A 21,566-nucleotide genomic window follows, 5' to 3' on the forward strand; every position below is an offset into this window, starting at 1 on the left:
AGGCCAGCTGTGAGAACGAAGGTGAGGTCCTGCACATCCCAAACATCACTGACAACCCCTGCATCACCTGCGTATGCCTGGTAAGAACGCCAGACGCCACAGGGACACTTTGTCCCTGTCCTCACCTTACCATACTACAAGAATCGGGGAGAATCCACTAGAAGAAGAACTGTACTGTAAATATTCACAAACTCAAAGTCCGACTTGAGCCTCAAGTCCAGGCCCTAAAACAACACGGTTTTCATTCCTGTTCACCTAGAGATGGTCTTATGTAGTTTCTCTATTTAACTGCAGTAATACGGCTGTGGGGCGGCACGGCGGTCTAGTGGTTAGCGCGCAGACCTCACAGCTAGGGGACCAGGGTTCAATTCCACCCTCGGCCATCTCTGTGTGGGGTTTGCATGTTCTCCCCGTGCATGCGTGGGTTTTCTCCGGGTACTCCGGTTTCCTCCTACATTCCAAAAACATGCTAGGTTAATTAGCGACTCCAAATTGTCCATAGGTATGAATGTGAGTGTGAATGGTTGTTTGTCTATATGTGCCCTGTGATTGGCTGGCGACCAGTCCAGGGTGTACCCTGCCTCTCGCCCATAGACAGCTGGGATAGGCTCCCGCGACTCTCGTGAGGAAAAAGCGGTAGAAAATGAATGAATGAATGAATACGGCTGTGATGATGTTTGGTTGCGTTGTTACACAATCCAACACAACCTGAGCTCACTTCACTTTCCTGAGCAAGCAAAGTGTTCGCATGCCAGTTCCCTGTAGACATTCCAGTGGTTGCAATGTGATTGATGGAGATGGAGTTACTGGTCCCAATGGGATCTTCCCAGTTAATTACTATCTGTCGATACACACACACACATACAGCATTTATATGAATATCTCATAACAATGTCCAAATACCATGACAATACTTAAAAAATGAAGATGATGCAGGAATGTGTGTGTTTGCCCTGAGATCAACGTGTTGGACAGAGAGCATCCTGCACTAAAATGCGACAAAGCCCTTGCAGCATTAAAATGCGCTTGTGCGGTGCAGCCGTAAAAATACACTTAGTAGGAATGTGGAGTTGGGTGATTTGACAAAGAACCGCATACGCGGCGTAATTATAGCTCAGCTATCTCCACTCAGTCATTTGAAAAAAAACTGTCTGCACCACTTCCACAACAGCAAGAACCAACATGGCATCTGTGTGTCCCGAAAAGCAAACAACGTCTGCTCTGCCCCATCAGGAAACATCTTGGAAGCCACACGACAGTAAACAACTTCATATTCCAACATATCAATCATTCCCGATGGCCATTGTTGTTTTTTTTTAGTGTGGCGTTATTTATAAACATTTTAAAAGCATCTTCTTGGATGATATGGTTTGGTGTTTGAGAGTAATACTGCATGCATTCATTCCAGCCACTTATCCTTGTGAGGTTCGTTGGGGTATGCTGGAGCCTATTCCAGCTGACTTTGGGTGAGTGGCGGGGACTGGCCAATCGCAGGGCTCATATAGATAAACAATCATACACGCTCACATTCATACCCATGGACAATTTACTGTCACCATTAACCTGCACGTTCCTTGGAATGTGGGAGGAAACCGGAGTGTTCATTCATTCATTCATTCATTTTCTACCACTTTTTCCTCACGAGGGTCGCGGGGGGTGCTGGAGCCTATCCCAGCTGTCTTCGGGCGAGAGGCGAGGTACACCCTGGACTGGTCACAAGCACATATAGACAAACAACCATTCACACTCACATTCATACCTATGGTACAATTTGGAGTCACCAATTAACCTAGCATGTTTTTGGAATGTGGGAGGAAACCGGAGTACCCGGAGAAAACCCACGCATGCACGGGGAGAACATGCAAACACCACACAGAGATGGCCAAGGGTGCAATTGAACCCTGGTCTTCTAGCTGTGAGGTCTGCGCGCTAACCACTCGACCGCCGTGCCGCCGAAACCAGAGTGTAATACTATATTATTATTAAGAATATTTTTAGTGCAAAATAACAAATTAACAGAAGCAGAGAAAAAAGGTGTGAGTCTGCAATTAAACCCTCACCCTCTGCATTGTGAGGCGGCAGCTGTACCATTACACCACCAGAGACTGACAGATGAGTAGGTGAATTCTGCCATTTAATTTAATTCTCAGATTACTCGTTTCTACTCGATGCCTCACGTCTGCAATGCGCATCCTTTGTGCAAAACTGGGCCCCCCACGTATCGCTAGCCCGTATGCACAGCATGGTTTCTGCATGTGGGGAGGGGGCGGCTCTTTACGAGGTCTCCAGTTCCCTCCGTTCCCCAAAGTCCTTATTCATGCACATGCAGTCAGCCCTGAGCTCTGATTAAGATCTGATTCAGATAGACTGGAATATACCCCGTTATTAACATTTTAGCCCAGGAGTGCTCACACTTTTTCAGCCTGAAAGCAACTTTTAAAATGACCAAGTCCCAAAGATATACGTCCTACTATAATATATTTATGGACATTGCAGGGGTGCACACACAAGTTACCAGTCAAAACATGTAACATTTACATAAAAATCTAATCGGTAAACTTTGAAACTACTAGACTAATTATACATAATCCCTAAATAGTTCTGTACATCAGAGCAGAGGTGGTGGACACAAGCGTGTCATGGATGACCACACGCTCTATGGTGGCCATACACACGTGTGATTAGCGATGATTCACGACAGTCGTAAATCTTCTCACAACTAGCGACACGCGACGATGTGTTCTCAGACCAGTTTCACCGGATAAACTGTTTCTTGAATACATAGACGTCCACAGGAAAACACACACCCTGCACACACTTCTTTATATGTGGGGAGGTGTCCAAAGGGTGGCCTGGGTTAATATTGTAGATCAGGGGTCTCAAACTCAATTTACTTGGGGGCCACTGGAGCTAGGGCCTGGGTGAGACTGGGCCACATCAGGTTTTCAACCGCCCCCCCCCCCCCCCCCCCCAAAAAAACGCATTTATTAAAAACAGAAAAATATACAAACTTTTTCAGTGCTTTGGTTCCGATTTTCTACAATAAAAACTCTGATAAAAAATTCCACTGTTCTCAAATATCTTAATTTTTATTTTTCTGCACAAAATAAGATGAAAAATAAATAAACAAATCAAGAATAAAGAAAATCAATCAATCAGTAATAAATAAATATAATATTAATAATAATAAAACAAAACACGACTATAGTCACATTTATACTGTTTTTATTTACAACATATTGCGCAACTGCAGGGTCTTGAGACACATGCTAACTCACAAACTAGAGATCTAGCGACCTAAACGGTAGCCTCCAAATTATTTCCTTTAAACTTAAAAAAGCCAAAAACTTACCACTTCCACACGGATAGGGAGGATAACTATTAACAGTTATTTAACCTTTAACATGAACATTAATCAAACATAATAATTTTTTCTGGGTACATGATACCATACAGCATCCATATCAAACTTGCGTGGGCCGCACTAACATTAAACTTTCATATCAAGGCGGGGGCCTCAAACTAGTGTCCTGTGGGCCACATTTGGCGAGCAGGCCGCGTGTTTGAGACCCCTGTTGTAGCTATTACACTCATTTGCAGGCTGCATGGTGGATCATTGTTTAGCGAGCAGGCCACACAGCTAGGAGACCTGGGTTTGATTCCTGTGTGGAGTTTGCATGTTCTCCTTGTGAGTGCGTGGGTTTTCTCTGGATACTCCGGTTTCCTCCCACATTCCAAAAACATGCTAGGTTAATTGGCGACTCCAAATTGTCCATAGGTATGAATGTGAGTGTGAATGGTTGTTTGTCTATATGTGCCCTGTGATTGGCTGGCGACCAGTCCAGGATATACCCCGCCTCTCACCCAAAGACAACTGGGATAGGCTCCAGCACCCCCGTGACCCTAGTGAGGATAATGGATGGATGGATGCTCATTTGCTTTGTGAACTTTAACACAAAGCTAAAATGTAGATGTTTTGTTGAGATAGCTTAGCATTTATTGAGCTACATTAGATTGGTTTTAGCATCTTTAATGTGCACCGTGTATGAAAGTGGGCCCTGTCTTATTTTATTTTTATGGATGCAATCATCACAAAGTTTGGACAACCAATTCTTTCCAGACTGATAATAATAACAATGTTCTCTTTTAAACGTCATGTACCAATATGTTTATTATTGTGCTTGTGTGACACTTCAGCCGTTACCAACATTTTGACCTCGTCCTGCGGTGACCGAGATGAGCTGAAGCGCACATATTAGCTTGACACTATCTTTGTGTGGTGCGCTGCAGAGGTCACTTTTGGCATCCACCTCAGCAGTAACTTCCTGCCGGGGCCTTGGCAGTCTTTGTCTGCGTTAAACCCGCTTCCTGAGCGACCGACCAGCTCAGCACATATTGTGTGTGGCTGGCAAGAAAGTGAGTCGGTGCACATTTTTGTGTGCGGCGTGTGCGGTTGTGTTCTAACGTAAGCACATGTAAATGAGGGGGCATGAGTATGCATTTGCACATTCTTGCCGGGACCAGCTTACAGTGTGCGACCGCCAGAATGTGACCATGTTGTATCTCTAAAATATACACACAATTGTGTGTTTTCTTAGTGTGTAATCATTGCTTGGATATAGGACTTCTTCCCAAAACACAGAGACAAACAGTTGAAGGATGAATGCTTTGCTCGGAAGATTTGATTTAAACATCAACTTTGATTATACTGACAATACAGGATACTGCCAGCAGTAAAAAGGGAGGCTGACAACCACCAATATGAGCAGTGTTTCCTGCCCGCCACAACTAAATTTGGGGCGCCACAATTAGATTGGGAGCGACTTGTTAGCCCTCATTCATAAACACATAATGACGCAAATGGTCCACCAGAGAATAAGACGATGTAGCAGGAGGGATCAGTGTTGCCAACTTAACAATTTTGCAACTATATTTAGCAAATTATAACACTTTCAGATACCCTTTTTCAAAAAAGCAACTCTTCTTCAAATCTAGGTAAAAGACGAGGGCTGCAATTAACAATTTAGTTGGTTAACTTAAAGCTTGTTGTTTCAATTAATCATATCAAATCAGAAATCACAAAATATTTACATTTTAACATAAATAAACGATAAATGAAATGCCAAATTAGTTTTGGATTAATTTTTTGGACAAATAAATATTGATTAATTTTTTGATTACCTCGATTAACTGGAGGTAGCAGAGATGATCATACTGTGGTCCTCATTGGGAGTGACCAGGATGGATAGGATCAGGAACGAGTACATCAGAGGGACATTACATTTTAGAGGCCTTGGAGATAACGTCAGAGAGATAGTGAATATATTGGTAGAAGGATGCTGGGTTTAGAGCTGCAAGGTAGGAGGAGAAGAAGAAGATGAAAAAGGAGGTTTATGGATGTAGTGAAGGAGGACATGAGGGTAGTTTCTGTGAGAGAGACAGGTTTGGATGGAGGCAATTGATTTGCTGTGGCGACCCCTGAAGGGAAAAGCCCAAAGAGAAAGAAGAAGATGAAGAAATCATATGAACCAAACAGGTTCATATGACTAAGGAAATAAAATATAAATATTCACACTTGAGAGTCAGAAATCACAGGAGCGGTAGCAGCTAGCAATAGTACTAATAACACCAGCACAAGCTGCTGCTTCATGGCGCCGTGATGACAGCTGCTAATGACTCGGCGGCACAAGGTGGTTGCAGTGTTTGCGGACGGAACCGCCGATGCGCTTTAGCGAGATCGAGTGGCCGTCTGGAACTGATCACGTCTCATTAGTCGCTGGAAATAATTAAAGCCACGGCAACATTCGTTCTAACTCGAAACCTTTGACCATTTGCTTTGGCATGCATTTGTGTGGTTTCAACTCCACATGAATGTGTGTGTGGGGCAGGTCATTAGTGTGTGTGTGTGTGTGTATGAGTCTGTATTTGTCGACAACCATTTTCTGAATAAATGTGGAATGTTCTGTCCAGCATTAGATGAGTGTTTGAGGTGTGTCTTCTCAAAGTGTGTGTGCATGTGTGTTTGTGTGTGTGTGTGTATAAATGTCTCATTTCCATGGTCCAATATTTGCCATGGAGCAAGGCCCGGTCTTTAACCTAATGAAGGGAACTAATCATGTCCTCTGTGATCACACACACACACACACACACACACACGTCTAGGGAGGAGAGAGAAGCGATGGGTGCACGGCAGCTGAGTCGGAAAGCCATAAAGCTCATGTCTGCGGCCTGTGATGTGTACTTTGTTCTTTGTTTTGAGCGGGTGCCAATACAGAGAGTAGACTGACACTGATCACTTCTCGCTTTGCTAGAGAAAAGTTTCAGAGGAAACGCTCGTTTCCACAACTTCTACAAAGTCTGCGTGTGAAGTGTGAGCTCAGTCTGACAGGGACTTAGCGGCCCGTTTGTTTTCCTCATAAACGTCTTGAAAAAAAAAGATTGTGAATACAAAAAAGTATTGGTGAAGTCATCAAAAACTAGACACATGTTCATCTACTGTAGACCACAGCTTTTCAAAACTGTGGCAGCGTGGGCAACCTGTAGAAGTATTTCATTTTTCTTCCCTGTTTCCCCCAAACCCATCAAAATAACAGATTTTTTAGGTTAGTGTTGTGGAATTCACTTATTATCACTTATGGTCACACTGAGAAGTGCAACAAAATACAGTGCACTGTCAGTACCTGGATGTTGCGGAGAAAACCAGGGATGGGAATCTCAGGGTCACGTATAATGGAGACTCAACTTGATGGCAGCTGAAAGTATGATGCCAACCGGGGCCGGCTGTACAGAAGTCAAAACTCCTACAAATATAGTCAGAATGTTGTATTCTCGTGTTAAATGATTCCACAGTGTCTGATAATGAGGTTTGCGTATTGTGGATGTGAGCCTTGAAAGAAGTTTGGGATGGCTCAAAACGCTCGATTTCAAAAGGCGTGGTAAAACTGCCCTTTTGTGATGTCACAGAGGGCTGGACTTCCTTATATGGTTCATAGTTAGGAAGCACTTTAGGCATGTGACCAATCACAGCAGAGAAGGCATACCTGGAGACGGGCCATGGCAGGAATAAATCAGAACAGACGCTCCCCTCTGGCAGGAGGCTGCGGTCCATCAGGACCAAAACCTCACGCCACAAGAACAGTTTCTTCCCGTCTGCTGTCAGCCTCATCAACAAGGCCCGGAACCCCACCTGACACTCTTCACACCCCACCTCTGCCTCATCCTGCCACTTTGACACTTTCACTATATGCGTTACATTAACGCCCAGTTTGGACTTTTAGGAAAAACAATCAGACTGCACTTCCGGAATAACAAACAAAAAACAGACTGTGTACATATATTTATACTGTTATTCTGTATATTTTGTATTTTTCATTCTTTTTTAATAGATGTGTCTGCACCTACTATACCAAAACAAATTCCTAGTATGTGTTTGATCATACCTGGCAATAAACCCTTTTCTGATTCTGATTTAGCAGGAAGCACAAACCAAAGGAAATACAACTGGAATAGGTGCAGATTCGGCAAAAGTTATTGTGTGTGGCTGCTCTATAGAAGTCAATAACTCAATACAAAGGGTCGGAAACCAGCATAATATCTGGTGTTCTTACATACTGCAATGTCCTTATCCAGCTTTGCACCATCCACACCATCAAAGCCAACGTTGGAAGTTATGCTCCATAGAGTAGTTGCGATTCATTCATTCATCAAAAAGGAGAGTTATTGTGAGAATATTGTGAATGTGTAAGTGCGCAATGACAGTCTTGATCAGATTAAACTCTAGATTTCTTTCTTTCTCTCACGCTGCTGCATCTTATCCTGATATCTGCTGGTGCCCCCGAGCGTCTCTACCCCCTCAAACTCCTTCTGGAACAAAGTATCCGTGCACGCAGCTGAGGTGTGTGACATCCACTTCAGTAGACATGTTTACACGGCAGCACATGCTGATTTCATTTTACACATTTAATCACAGTCAAGCTCTGCTACTTTGGCTCCAGTAGCTGGAAGTGCTGCTCCAAAACTATTAAACATCTCATTTTAATCGCGTCTATCAGATGAATGGAAGGAAGTTTACACTGGGAGACTGTTATGTAATAGACTGCACTGTATGTAACACTATATATACTTATTCTGCTGATGCCATTGTTTTTCTAAACGATCCAGACTGATTTGGGGGTTTCAAACACACTTACAAAACTTCAACACACCCATCATGGAATGATTCTGTGGACACAGTGTTTGGATTTGAGGAGTTACAATAATTCAAGCAGTAAATAAAACGTGAAAGTCAAAGTGAATAATTCCTGTTTACATAAGTGGGGAAAATACACATTTGTCAAGCAGGACACACACATGGACTGTGTGTGTGTTCAGTGACTGATGACCCACAGCGAGCCACTCTCCATCACAACACACACACACGGGAACACAGTAAGTTTTTATAGTTAGTGACAGCTGACGAATACCCCCCAGCTTGACCTCTGACCCCTGGCTCTGCCTTCTGTACCCCCCAGCTAATTGACACGTCTCCTTTGATAAACTTTCCCTGGTGTGTGCCGACTCTCTCTCTATTGCTCTCTCTCTCACACACACACACACAACCACACGCACACGCGTGCACATGCCGAGCTGATGAATGCATCTTTTCAGAAGCTGATTTGCGAATTGATGTAAAATATTTAAAATGCTTTCAACATTGTAAACATGATTATTGTTATCTGAAGTTGTGCACGGAATGTGTTATATGGACATTTTTTGGGGGAGTGGGGGTGGGGGGGGGGTTAGAATAGGTTTTTTAGCCTGGATCAGCCAATCACAAGCTCCATGACACAGTGGAATAATCAATCATAATTAATGATCATTTAAAGTGTGTGTGAATGGCCAAATACAGCACAAGCTGTGGGATTTCCTCCTTGGCAAATTAAAGACCCCTTGTTAAAAAAAGAGACTTTTCTTGGGGGGTGTCCAGAGAAATAAGCAGACAAAGGGAGGCTTTATGAAGAAGAAAAATCCACTTCTACTGCATGTATAGCTTCACAGTGGATCCCTGCACATTCACCGCCCTGCTAAATTTTGTGTATAAAAAAAAAGTTCTTTAATTTATTTTATTAAAATATATAAAAAATACCACCATCTGATTCTCCATCAGTTGGTTAAAATATATAAATAGACAATATAAATATAATATATAATATAAATAGACAATTTGTTCGGCGGTCCTTGAAAGTACAATATTTGCTTTGAGACACTTCCTCATACCCATGACAAGAACGGTAGACGCATTCAGGGACACTTCAAACATCGTACAAACGGCTTTACAATGTGTGTGTGTGTGTATGACAAGAAACAGGAAGATAAAGAAAAACATGAAGTGGATATCACTCTGTAACTAATTATTTGGATGTACAATTTTTTACATGTAAGTATGCTGGAAAATACACTGAAAATAAGTAAATTTACTTTAATTTACATGATGTCTTTGAATGCAACCCCTCATTTCTCATTCAAATGTTCCGCTACTATTAAACAGACTCGTGTGGTGTCTTTTAGCCCGACATATTCAGTTCATTTGGACGTTGAGAATGGTGATTAATTGTGATTCTTTTTTTAAAGTGATTAATCTGATTAAAATTTGAAAATTTTTAGTCATTTGCCAGCCCTACTTATTTTTATTTTATTTTTTATTTTAAGGACTATAATGGATTGCTGCACTTTATGATTGAAGGTGACAGATGTCGGATTAGTGGCTAAGCGTAATGTAAAAAGCAGCAGCGTAAGTGAGAAGGTGACTTCCTTCACGCTGGAAGTTAAACTTCCTACATTGACCTCCCAAAGGAAGAGAGCTCATTCCTTCTGGAAGGTTCCCCGAGGAGCCAGAAGCTGAACGGACAGTAGCGCCAAACACGGCCTCCTCACCACATGTGACGTGACCCCATCATAAACACACACACACATGCACTCGTACACACACTCACTAAGGCTGTCTACTTTGTCATCAGAGCAGGAACCCTTGCGCTCTGAATCTTTTCCCATGTCCTTCCCTCCCTGCCCTTATGTCTCCACCTTGACTGACAGGAAACATCAACACACCAACAGGATCAAAACATTGTTGTGACGACAAACTGATTTCATTAACAGTTATTCCATGGTCCTGCACTTTAAATACAAGTCACTACTTTAAACTTTATGTTGGCTTCAAGTAACTGAAGGTAGAAAACATCTGGGTGCATAATTGTCCATATGAACACAAGCATAAAAAAACAAATTTTTCCCAGTCAAATGTAAAAGAAAATAAATCACATAAAAACACACACACTCTCCAGCTGTCATGCACTTTTTGTCAGCCAAAAAAAACAAAAAAAAACCTTCATATTTTTTACCAACAAATAATGTGCAGAAATGATTAATACAATTATTATAATAATTATTATAACACATAATAAGATATGTACATTGACGTGTACATTAGGGATGTCCGATAATTATCGGCCTAATATCAGCAAAAAATGTGATACTTGTTGACATCAGTATTGGATTGTTCACAACACATATGTGTTCATTCCACCACAGGAGATACAATGGTATGAAAAAGTTTGGGCACCCCTGGTCATTTTCAAGATTTTCCTTTATAAATCACTGGTTGTTAGTATCAGGATTTCAGTTAAATATATCATATAGCAGACAAACACAGCGATAGGTGAGAAGTGAAATTAAGTTCATAGGATTTACAGAAAGTGTGCAATTATTATATAAACAAAAGTAGGCAGGTGCATAAATTTGGGCACCCTTGTTGTTTTATTGATTTGAATACCTTTAATACTAATTAGTAGAATAAAATATTTGTAAGCTCATTGACCTACATACACAAGTGAAGCCAATCATGAGAAAGAGTATTTAAGGTGGCCAATTGCAAGTTGCATCTTCTCTGAAGAGTAGCACCATGGTAGCCTCAAAACAACTGTCAAATGACCTGAAAGCAAAGATTGCTCAACATCATGGTCTAGGGGAAGGATACAAAAAGCAATTTCAGCTGTCAGGTTCCACTGTAGTGAGGAAATGGAACACCACAGATACAGTTCTAGTTCTAGTTCTATAGGCCCAGAGAGGCAGGTCAAGAAAAATCTGAGATAAGCAGAGGTGAAGGATGGTGACAACAGTCAAACTCAACCCACAGACCAGCTCCAAAGACCTACAACATGATCTTGCTGTAGATGGTGTCACTGTGCATCGTTCAACTATTCAATGCACTCTGCACGAGGGGATACCATGTGGGAAAAGTCATGTGGCTCATTGAATGGTGATATTTGGCAGTGATGATGGTGATGGTATTTTTGACACATAACTCACTCCTCCCAGTCCAAGCTTGCTGCTTGCTTAACATTTGCAATAAAAGTGACCGTTGTGTAATCATTATCTTAGACTCCGCTCTTCTCTCTTTAATTGATATTATTCAGTCATGACGAAAGGAAGCTGACAAGCTACAGTGGTGTGAAAAAGTGTGTTTTTTTGCATGTTTACACTTCCTACACATCCTTCAGGTCATCAAAAAAATAAGTGAGATTAATTGAGCTCTATCAATCTGGAAAAGGTTATAAAGACATTTATAAAGCTTTGGGACTCCAGCAAACCACAGTGAGAGCCAGTGCGATTCTGGTTGTCAGGCTAGCACTACAAGTGTGCTTTCATGTGTTTCAGGGCTACATCTCGCTTTAAAAAGACCAGTGGCGGTGTGAACTTCATTAACATTATCCTAAATTAGTTTAAATGTGTATTTTTCTCAGGGTTTGGATGTGGTTATGGTGTGTGGCTGCCAACAAACACACATTAAGTCAACGTTTACAAAGCAGATTAAGAGCAAGGTCAGAGTCAGGCCTTGGCGGCTGTTGTCGGTCTTAGAAACACTGAACTTTCCATTCATGCTAATTAGACCCCCTGGTACCCGACCAGGCAACAAATGGAACATGTTTATGTAATCGCCACTGGCGTTTGATGTGGCCAAAAATAGGCAATCAGATAATGCGGCTGCAGCGACATTAGCGGAACATTACATGCGCATTAAAGCGCTGAGCATCCCATCAGCGCTATATCAACAAATAGCTGCAGAGACGCAGGCGATGGAGTTCACATTGGCCAGCTTTAGTGTGACGCTGCCACGGCAAATGTTGCTACTCAAAAATGTTGTTGACAAGTTGCCACATTAAAAGCTGACAGGAAGTCAGACCAGTGTCTGGTACGTGAGCGTTTGTCTTGACTTGTTACTGACAATGTTTCGATGCACAATTGCCATTGTTAACACACAACACAATCCAGGTTTAAGCCCTAAATATGCCTAAAACACAATAAACACATTTAAACTATACTATAATACTACGTATAGGTACTCATCAACAATTAATTATTGATTAGCCACACTGTTTACAGTTGTAATTCCAGTCATGCAGGGGTCTCAAACACGCGACCTGCGGGCCAAATGTTTGAGGCCCCCGCCTTGATATGAAAGTTAGTGCGGCCTGCGCAAGTTTGATATGGATGCTGTATGGTATCATGTACCCAGAAAAAATGTTTACGTTTGATTAATGTTCATGTTAAAGGTTAAATAACTGTTAATCGTTATCCTCCCTATCCGTGTGGAAGTGGTACGTTTTTTGGCTATTTAAGTTTAAAGGAAATAACTTGAAGGCTCCCGTTTCGGTCGCTAGCTCTCCAGTTTGCGAGTTAGCATGTGTCTCAAGACCCTGCAGTTGCGCAATATGTTGTAAATAAAAAAAGTATAAATGTGACTATAGTCGTGTTTTGTCATGTCTACAGGGCTCTAATAATGCTTTGTTCATTTTAATCTGAAAAAAATAATTTGTCTACCCACCAACTATATGTGGTTTCTTAAGTTTTTATTATTTGCCGTTTTATTATTATTATTATTATTATTATATTTATTTATTACTGATTGATTGATTTTCTTTATTCTTGATTTGTTTATTTATTTTTCATCTTAATTTGTGCAGAAAAATAAAAAGTAAGATATTTGAGAACAGTGGAATGTTTTATCAGAGCTTTTATTGTAGAAAATCGGAACCAAAGCACTGAAAAAGTTTGTATATTTTTCTGTTTTTAATAAATCCGTTTTTTTTTTTAGAAAACCTGATGCGGCCCAGCCTTGCCCAGACCCTAGCTCCACTGGCCCCCAGGTAAAGTGAGTTTGAGACCCCTGACATAATACACTCCTGATCAAAATTTTAAGAGCAATTGGAAAATTGCAAGAATTTACATTTTGCACTGTAGATTCCATATGCAATGCAGTGTTAAAAAAATGATCAGGACTGTCTATGTGTACGGGCCCTTAAAACGAATCCTTCTTTTATGCAGTATAAGTACGAGTGGCCAGATTGACAGCGTCACCAAGGGACGTTAACAGCATGCACACAAAAAACATGAACATTGTAAAGTTTCCACTGGCTGATATAATGCTGATTTTGAAATTTCACCCGGGAGACACACCTCGTGGGATGTCGGGTGCATTTGGGTTTGCAAGGCTCAGGACACCCAGGAGGGCAAGTGGCATACGTGACGACGTTATTTTGAGAACACGCACTGGACATGTTTGAGTTGGTACGCCTGCTTGAAAAGCAGCTGTAATTTAGTGAACACACCGTACCAATTTAAATGCCACGGAAGCCCCTGAAGAGGCAAAAATACAAACTCTTGTGGCGCTCCAACATGCAACTAAACCTGAGAACATAGAATTTAAACATTTTACCCCCCAAGATTACAAGAACCAAGCCTCTACTCGATGGTGAGGCGAGACATTTACTGCTGACTCGCTAAAAGAGCAAATAGCCAAAGTGGGTGCACATTTGTATTTTTTTCGGACTATTCAGTGTTTCCCACAGGACTGCAAACTATTTGCGGCGGTGGGCGGTTGCGGGGGTAGCTGAACCAACTTTTTCTACCAAGAGACGCATACTGAAAAATTTATGGGGAACTATTGTGCTTATTTTCGGCCCTTTTGTATTGAGTTGTGGACTCCTGTGGAGCACATGATAACCCACTCAGAAAGCTTTCTAAATCTTCCAGAATCTGCGGCGAGTTCAGCTGTATTTCCTTGGATTTCCAAAATGGTCTGTTTTAATTTATTCCACCCACGGAATGCCTCCTGGCACGCCCACTCCACTGGGATTGATCGAGCAGAGTGGGGAGGACGGCAGGCCTACGGCTTGTACATGAGCACGGCCATATAAGGAAATCCAGCTCACTGTGATGTCACAGTGAGCTTGTGTTAGAAAAAAATCTCTGAAACCTGAGCCATCCCAAACTTCTTTGACATCTTTTAACATGATAATAAAGGAAAAAATACATATTTTAGTGTTTAATTTATGATCTTTTTTCTTAAAATATTATGACTTCTATCCATTCATCCATGCCGCTTATCCTCATTAGGGTCGCGGGTATGCTGGAGTCTATCCCAGTTGACTTTGGGTGAGAGGTGGGGTACACCCTGGACTGGTTGCCAGCCAATCATATCATAATCATATTTTTGTAATGTGTAATAAAGACAAAATAAAACAAAAGAGGCTGCACGGTGGAGGAGTGGTTAGCTTGTAGGCCACACAGTCACAAGATCGACCTGGGTTGGAATCTCTACTTGGACTACAATCTCTGTGGGGAGTTTGCATGTTCTTCCCGTAGGTTTTCTCCAGGTACTCCGGTTTCCTCCCACATTCCAAAAACATGCTAGGTTAATTGGCGACTCCAAATTGTTCGTAGGTATGAATGTGAGTGTGAATGGTTGTTTGTCTATATGTGTCCAGTGATTTGGTGACGACTAGTCCAAGGGTGTACCCCGCCTCTCACCCGAAGACAACTGAGATAGACTCCAGCATACCCATTAAACAAAATAAAAAGTTTCCATTAATGGCCCCCGGGCCACATTTTGGACACCAGCAATATTGTCAATATTTTCAAATGAGAGCGGAACCTACAGTAGCACTTGCTGCTGTAAAGAAAAGCTTTTATGTCAAGAGTCTCTATAGCTACAAAGTGATAAATCTACCAACACCCTTATGCTACATCTTCTTCTTATTTTCTGGCAGATTAAAAAAAACAAATACGTGGGAAATACTGTTATAAGTAGTTAAAATGCTCAATAGTGATGACAAAATCAGTACAAGCAGGTTGGTGTGGGTATTGATACAATTTATAAGGACTTGGCTTAGCTTCACCAAATATGAAGTCTGCTAACAGTCAGCAGCTTTCAGGCAGCATTTCCATCGTGTCTCTATCTACTTTGTATTTATGTACACACTGGCCATACATTCACAAGTGCACATTTACACATACCACACACATGCAACATTCATGGGTCAAACTATTTGACTGTCACATCTGCAAGGACGCTAAACCTCAACCTTGTAAAGGTACGTACACAGACATGCACACACACACACACACACGCGCGCGCGCGCAAGCACACTGTCAAAGAGTCTATGGGTCAAAAGTTCTGGCCATGGCCCAGGAGGATGCTGCCCAGGACGGGAAATCATGCTGGGCAATGTGAGTGTGTTTTGTGTGTTGAAGCAGAATTTTTTTCATAAATCTTCCTCCACGTTGGTCCTGAGTGGTGCTGTTTCTCAGACACGACCTATCCCAGCCTTGATCATAATCTGACATAAGATCAATGACCATGGTCTTAATGAGTTTTCCCGAAAAGGTTCAGTCATGATAATACACAAATGGAATCAGAATGGATGACAACTAACATCTAATGGTGATGCAGGGGCGGCCCGTGCTGAATAAACATGACCCTGTGCTAACAGAGCATATTTGTGGCTGGTGTGAATGTGCTACAGTGTCTTCAGAGCTGAGGATGAGGCCAGGTGCTATTAGCAATTAGCAGAAAGCATGAATACACATGCTATAAGCAATTAGCAAACAGTCTGACTAAAACAAGGCTGTGCTGTTCAATGAGAGCACTGGTTTCTACGTGCACCTGAACATTTTTGTAGCAAAGTAAGGTCAGAGTTCAAACAGAGCACTAAAGCATTTGTGTGTGTTGTGATGGTGTCTATGATCCCAGGTGGGCTGCGGGGGAGGAGGAGCTGAAACGTCTCACCAGGAAAGAAGGGAGACCTTTCCCTTTCATGTGTGTCTTTAGGGTAATGTGTAGGGAAGCCAATCAGACACCTTTTGATGCCTTTCAAGTCATTCAAAAGTCATTTTCTTCCTTCATACATCAGTAGCCATGTTTGCATGAGGAGTTCTCTTTCCAAGTGGAATCTTTGCAATTGACCTTTCGGAAAACAATGGTATTCATGGAAATTAATATTCCAATCTCCTGTCTACATGCTATAATCAAGCAGAATAGTCAATAGGGCATGCCCAGTAAAACGTAAACATCAACATCACGTGATACCGGCTTCATCGAGTTTTTCTTTCACTTGTGCGAATTTTTCATCCGTCCAGCCTTGAAATTTAGTTTGGATCACAAACAAACTTTCTGCAGCAGTCCAGTGCCGATTGCTCGCCTCCATTTTTAAAACTGAAGAGCGTCTCGAACTGCATGTTACGTCATATCTGAGCACGCGCTGAAAGAACGCACTCGGGATAAATTTAAACAGGAAAAGATAAAATTCAATCTTGCTAATATTTTATAATTACTCGGGATATGCTTTATATAGATATATATTTTCTTTTTTAATAAAACTGGACTTGTGAATGGCGTATAGAAGGGTTTAGATTCTGTTTCACAGATGGCAGTAATGCACACGAAAGCTGCTTGCCAACCGCCAATAAACAACAGAAGACGAAAAAAAGCGCACCCTGACAACTTTCGGGTTGAGCGGGTACAAGATACCTCAATCAGATTGGGGAAAGGAATATTCCACCCCCTGTGAATCCGATTATACATTCATTGGGATTGGCACTTTTCTTTCGGAATGAGGTGTATATAAAGATTAAATTCTTTCCGAAAGCAATTGGATCCATGTATATTGGGTCCATGTATATTGTAATATTTGGGTCTACGTATATGCGGTTAGTGTAAGATGTGTGGGCGGGGCCTGGTAGAATGATAGAAATGAAATGATAGAAAATAGTGTTTGAGCTCTTCATAGCATAAACAAACTCGTACGTTTCATACAGAAGAAGAATGAGGTGAATTTCTTTCCTAAAGCCAGAAGGACTGTAAGTTTAATTGTCTCCACCTGTGTGTATAAAGCAAGTAGATTACATTAATTAGGTGAATGTTGAAGGTACATTTCATGTACTTTTAAAGACTGACGAGGAGGAAGGAAGCTTTTTAGTACAGTGTGACAGACAAAACAACAGACGGGGGTGACAAACTATGAGTTATGAAGCAAAGCAGTGGTGTGCGTTTTATGTCATTCATGTCTGCCGCTTTAAGGAAAACTGTCAATCATCACCATGAAGATAGAGGAGGAGGAAGCGGAGGGGAGATAGCAGGAATAAAAAGCAAGGGGCTCCTTCCTACCTTTCTTGACTTTCTTGGAGGGTTGTTTCTTCTTGATGAACTTGGTGGTGTCCTGAGGCACATCCGCCTCTTCCCCATCACCTGCCAGCTCGGAAATTGTCTCAACTCCACCTGAGGAACAAGACACGTAGGGAGGATTATTAGCATGTTAAAAATGACATGTTTTCACACATTTATTAGCACAGTCACAGTCACTCTGTTTTACAACGTCCCAGTTTTTGTGTGATTTGGTTTTTGATTAAAATTTTACTCCAGTTTTCGTCAGTGTTTTGCAAGTCGCATGTTAATCTCAAATCTCAAGCAAAGATGTGCAAGTTGCAATGTTTTCTGCATGCAAAACTATCATTGTTGTCCATATTTTTTGGTTGCTGTTGATATTTTTGGGTGTTTGGGTGTCTTTCGTATGGGAAAAACAAGTTTTGGTTTTCTTCTGACATTTGGTAATTAATTAAGAATGAAAACCAAGGTACTACTGTATTTTGTTATTTTGTGTACAATGCAGATTTGTATCATTTATAGCAGAAGTGTCAAATGACCCGGGGGCCATTACACTAATTGTTTTTCTTCCAGATAACTTAGCATTTAACGGCATTTTGTATTACTTTGAGCAAACTTAATGTGCAAGATGCTACAAGATGTCCCACCCGCATCCTTTACTTTTTCTGTGTGCACTCCACAGTGAAAAAGTTGAGGTATCCCTGGTTTATCCATTATCCAAGCTGTATGCACGCCTGAAGGCCTCGCTCGCTCCTTCAATTTGGGCTGGAATCACTTAAACCTTCAAGTACAGTGCCTTACTTGAGGATGACAAGACATTTGCATGTTGTTATGTGTTGTTTGAAGCTAATTGAAGATTGCATCTACACCTACACAACAGTTCTGCTGTTTGTCTTTTACAAAAGCATAAAACAAGCAAGATTGTCCATGTTTTCTCTGTTTTATAATAATAATGGGATGATTGATCATAGAAGAGGAGAGGCATTGAATAACAAGTGTGTGCATGGGTGTGTGTGTGTGTATGTTTGAGACCAAATCCCCTCTAGTATCCAGGGATCAGTCAGGGATTTATGGAGCTCCTGAGGTCGATGAATTGGACGCCTTGTCTCTCGTCTGTCCCACCTCCCTGTCTCCTTCTAACCCCCCCATGGCTTATTCCTCCTCCCCGCATGCTTTTTCTCCCCGTCTGCTCCTCTTCTCCTTCCTCATCCTCTTGTCACACCCATTCCTCCTCCTCTGGTTCCTGCCTCCCTCGCTTCTCATTTCCTCTCCTCCCTGAGGATCATTCCCAGTTTCATGGTGCTTTGCTTTAACATCCACCGCACACATGTTGCCTTTGTGTCCACTGTGTCACTGCATGTGTGTGTGTGTGTGTGTGTGTGTGTGTGTGTGTGTGTGCGTGCTATCACGTCGACCTTAAGTTGTCTGAGAATGTGTGTGTGTATCTCCCCCCACTGTGTGAGTGAAGATTATCCTAAAGCCACTCTAATATTTATCCTGGCCTTTCTAAAGCCACTCTTGTTCTGTTTAGTGAGAGCACAGCATGTGGCTCCTCTTACGCACACACATACACACACGGCATACACACACGACATACACAGTTGTTTGAAATGGGATATGCCTCTCTCTTAATTGGGCAGGTGTTTTTCTAAGGCGAGACTTTTTCACTTTTTTTTTCCCAAAGAGCTGTCTTAACATTTTGGTAGGAGTGTGTAGGTGTGTGTGTGTATGTGTGTGTGGTATGTAATGTAGTGTAGGAGTGTGTTGACCTCAGTCTTACATCAACATTAAGGTAAGGAAAGGGCCGTTCTCACACACATACACACACAAATACACACAGGAAGAGAGGCAGGAGAATGGAAGAAGACAGAATACAGAGTCGGTCTGTTTTTTAATGATCTTATAAAACTTTGTACTTTACTGAGAAGGTCAACTTAAAGCTTCCACTTTGATCATAAAAATAAAGTTCATAAATCTTCTTATTCAACTTTAAAAAGGTCGTGTTGAAGTAAGATTTTCATTAAAAGGGACCAATTATGCTTTTTCCACTTTTCTGACCTGTAAATGTTGTTAAAATGTTGTTAAAATGTTCTCGTGTTAATCGATGCCAAAGTTTCAGATAATGAGGTTTGCACATCTGGAAGTGAGCCCGGAAAAAAGTTTGGGATGACACTCGGTTTCAGACAGCTTTTTCTCACACTAGTTGTTTGTGGCATCACAGAGAGTCAAGCTTCCTTATATGGGCATGCACTGTAGGCCAGATACGCTTCAAGACTGCCCTCCACACAGCTCTGCTTTGCTCTGTTCATGGTTGTTAGCTATGGCTCCTCGGAAATCTTTCTACGAGGCAACATCAGGCAGAAGTGGTTGGAGTTGGTGATTCCCAGCAAGAGAAAAATAATTTCCTCTGTCACTCTGCCTCAACGGCGTTTCACATGGGACTGTTTTTGTGGACATGAATGCGAAATATCTGAAGCCAAAAGCAGCATACTCTTGCCGGGAAAGGTGCATTAATGTCGGACACACTATGCCGCGGTGCATCCACAGAGGTGGGGGAACCACAGTGTTGGCTAGGAGAACCCGCCTGCGCTCACCCGCTAGAAAGTGGGGTACGGCAGTAGTCCAGAAGTACTTGGGAGCGTTTGGGTGTGTGACGAATCACAGTGGAGTGGCCGTGCTCCGAGGTGGGTCATAAGTGGAAGAAATTAAGAAGCTCTAGAAAGTTTTCTGTGCAGGTTATTGTGTGTAGCTGCTCTATAGGAATCTACAGCTCAACACAAAGGGACGATAAATGACCACAAAAGGTCTTCTATTCTTGACTTTATATTTAAATGTACATACAATCCTGATAAAAATTCAAGACCAGCTGAAAAATGGCAAGAACATCCATTTGGTACTGGATCTTAAGGAGGTTCTAAGTAAAGTTTCAAAATGCAAAAAGAATAAATGTGAGTGAGATATTTTTTGAGTCACCAATTTATTGCCAACAAGTTTTAAAGTGAAATAGGCTGTTCATCAGCTGATCAAAAGTTGAAGACCACAGCTCCCACAGAGTGGGATTGTTGAAGTGCATAAGCAAGGCCTCTCATAGCATGCCGTTGATGATGAAGGTGTACACTCAGCATCATGGTCATGGAACAAAAAAGTCAAGTGGTAGACCCCCAAAAAAGTGACCAGCCCTGGGCCGTAGGGTCTGATTAGCTATCCATCAACACACAGCACAATCCTCGGACCAAATGAAGGTTGTTACTGGTGCCGAGTGCAGTCCGATAACCATCAGGCGGTATCTGAGAGAGAAGGCCCTCGTCTGTGCGGTAATGACTGGCTTTTTCAACAGGACAAGGCTGCACTTCACAATGCCTGCCTGACAAAGGACTTCATTGAGGAATAACCTCTCTTTTTTGGACCATCCTGCGTGTTCCCCTGATCTATATCCAACAAAGAACATTTGAGGATGGGTGGCAAGGGAAGTTTACAAAAATGGACTTTAAGACAGTGGATGCCTTCTGTGAAGTCATCTCCACCACACGGAGGAAGATTCCCATGAGCCTATCCGGCGGATCCTCCTCTCCAGAACCTCTGAAAAGACCTGAGCAGGAAGGCTGACAAGTGCGATCCCACAATAGTTGGAACACACACTCTGTTCCCCCCTCTTGGACATGTGGACCACCACTCCACGCCCAATCTGCCCCCGATATCCATGTGATGCTGCAGAGTCGTGTCAACCAAGACATGCCCCCAGCATCCAGGGCCTTAAGGAACCCATCCAGGAACTCATAAGGGACTTCAACCAGAGTTCTTTTGACCACCTCGGCAACCTCAGCCACACAGATAGAAGAGACCATCGTGGAATCTCCCAAACGCCATCCCCACCACACATAGTGTTGACAGTGGACTGCTTTTCATTTTTTTTACTCACTTTTTGCAAAACCAATATGACCATTTATGCAAATTACATCCTCCTCCCTGTACGTGTCAACATTTGCATTTAAAATTTTCCTGGAAATAAAGGAAAATAAGGGATATCGCTTCCACCACAACCCAACCCCGGCACACAAAATTGCAGTTTGGTAGGATACGCTGATATTTA

The 21,566-nt window shown here is 42.1% G+C and overlaps 1 protein-coding gene across 2 annotated transcripts in view; it reads right to left on the reverse strand.

Annotated features, from left to right (window-relative positions):
• The window catches only part of bbs9 (Bardet-Biedl syndrome 9), a 105,306-nt gene that overhangs the window by 24,757 nt on the left and 58,983 nt on the right, over nucleotides 1-21,566 (reverse strand). For both annotated transcript variants that reach the window (XM_058053031.2, XM_058053030.2), the window contains one exon: nucleotides 17,480-17,590. In XM_058053031.2, the coding sequence (XP_057909014.2) occupies nucleotides 17,480-17,590 (111 nt within the window). The remainder of the gene's footprint in view (nucleotides 1-17,479; nucleotides 17,591-21,566) is intronic.

This window comes from Doryrhamphus excisus, linkage group LG5 (genome assembly GCF_037039965.1).
Source record: "Doryrhamphus excisus strain RoL-2023G ecotype Guam linkage group LG5, RoL_Dexc_Guam_v1.1, whole genome shotgun sequence".
Lineage (NCBI taxonomy): Eukaryota > Metazoa > Chordata > Actinopteri > Syngnathiformes > Syngnathidae > Doryrhamphus > Doryrhamphus excisus.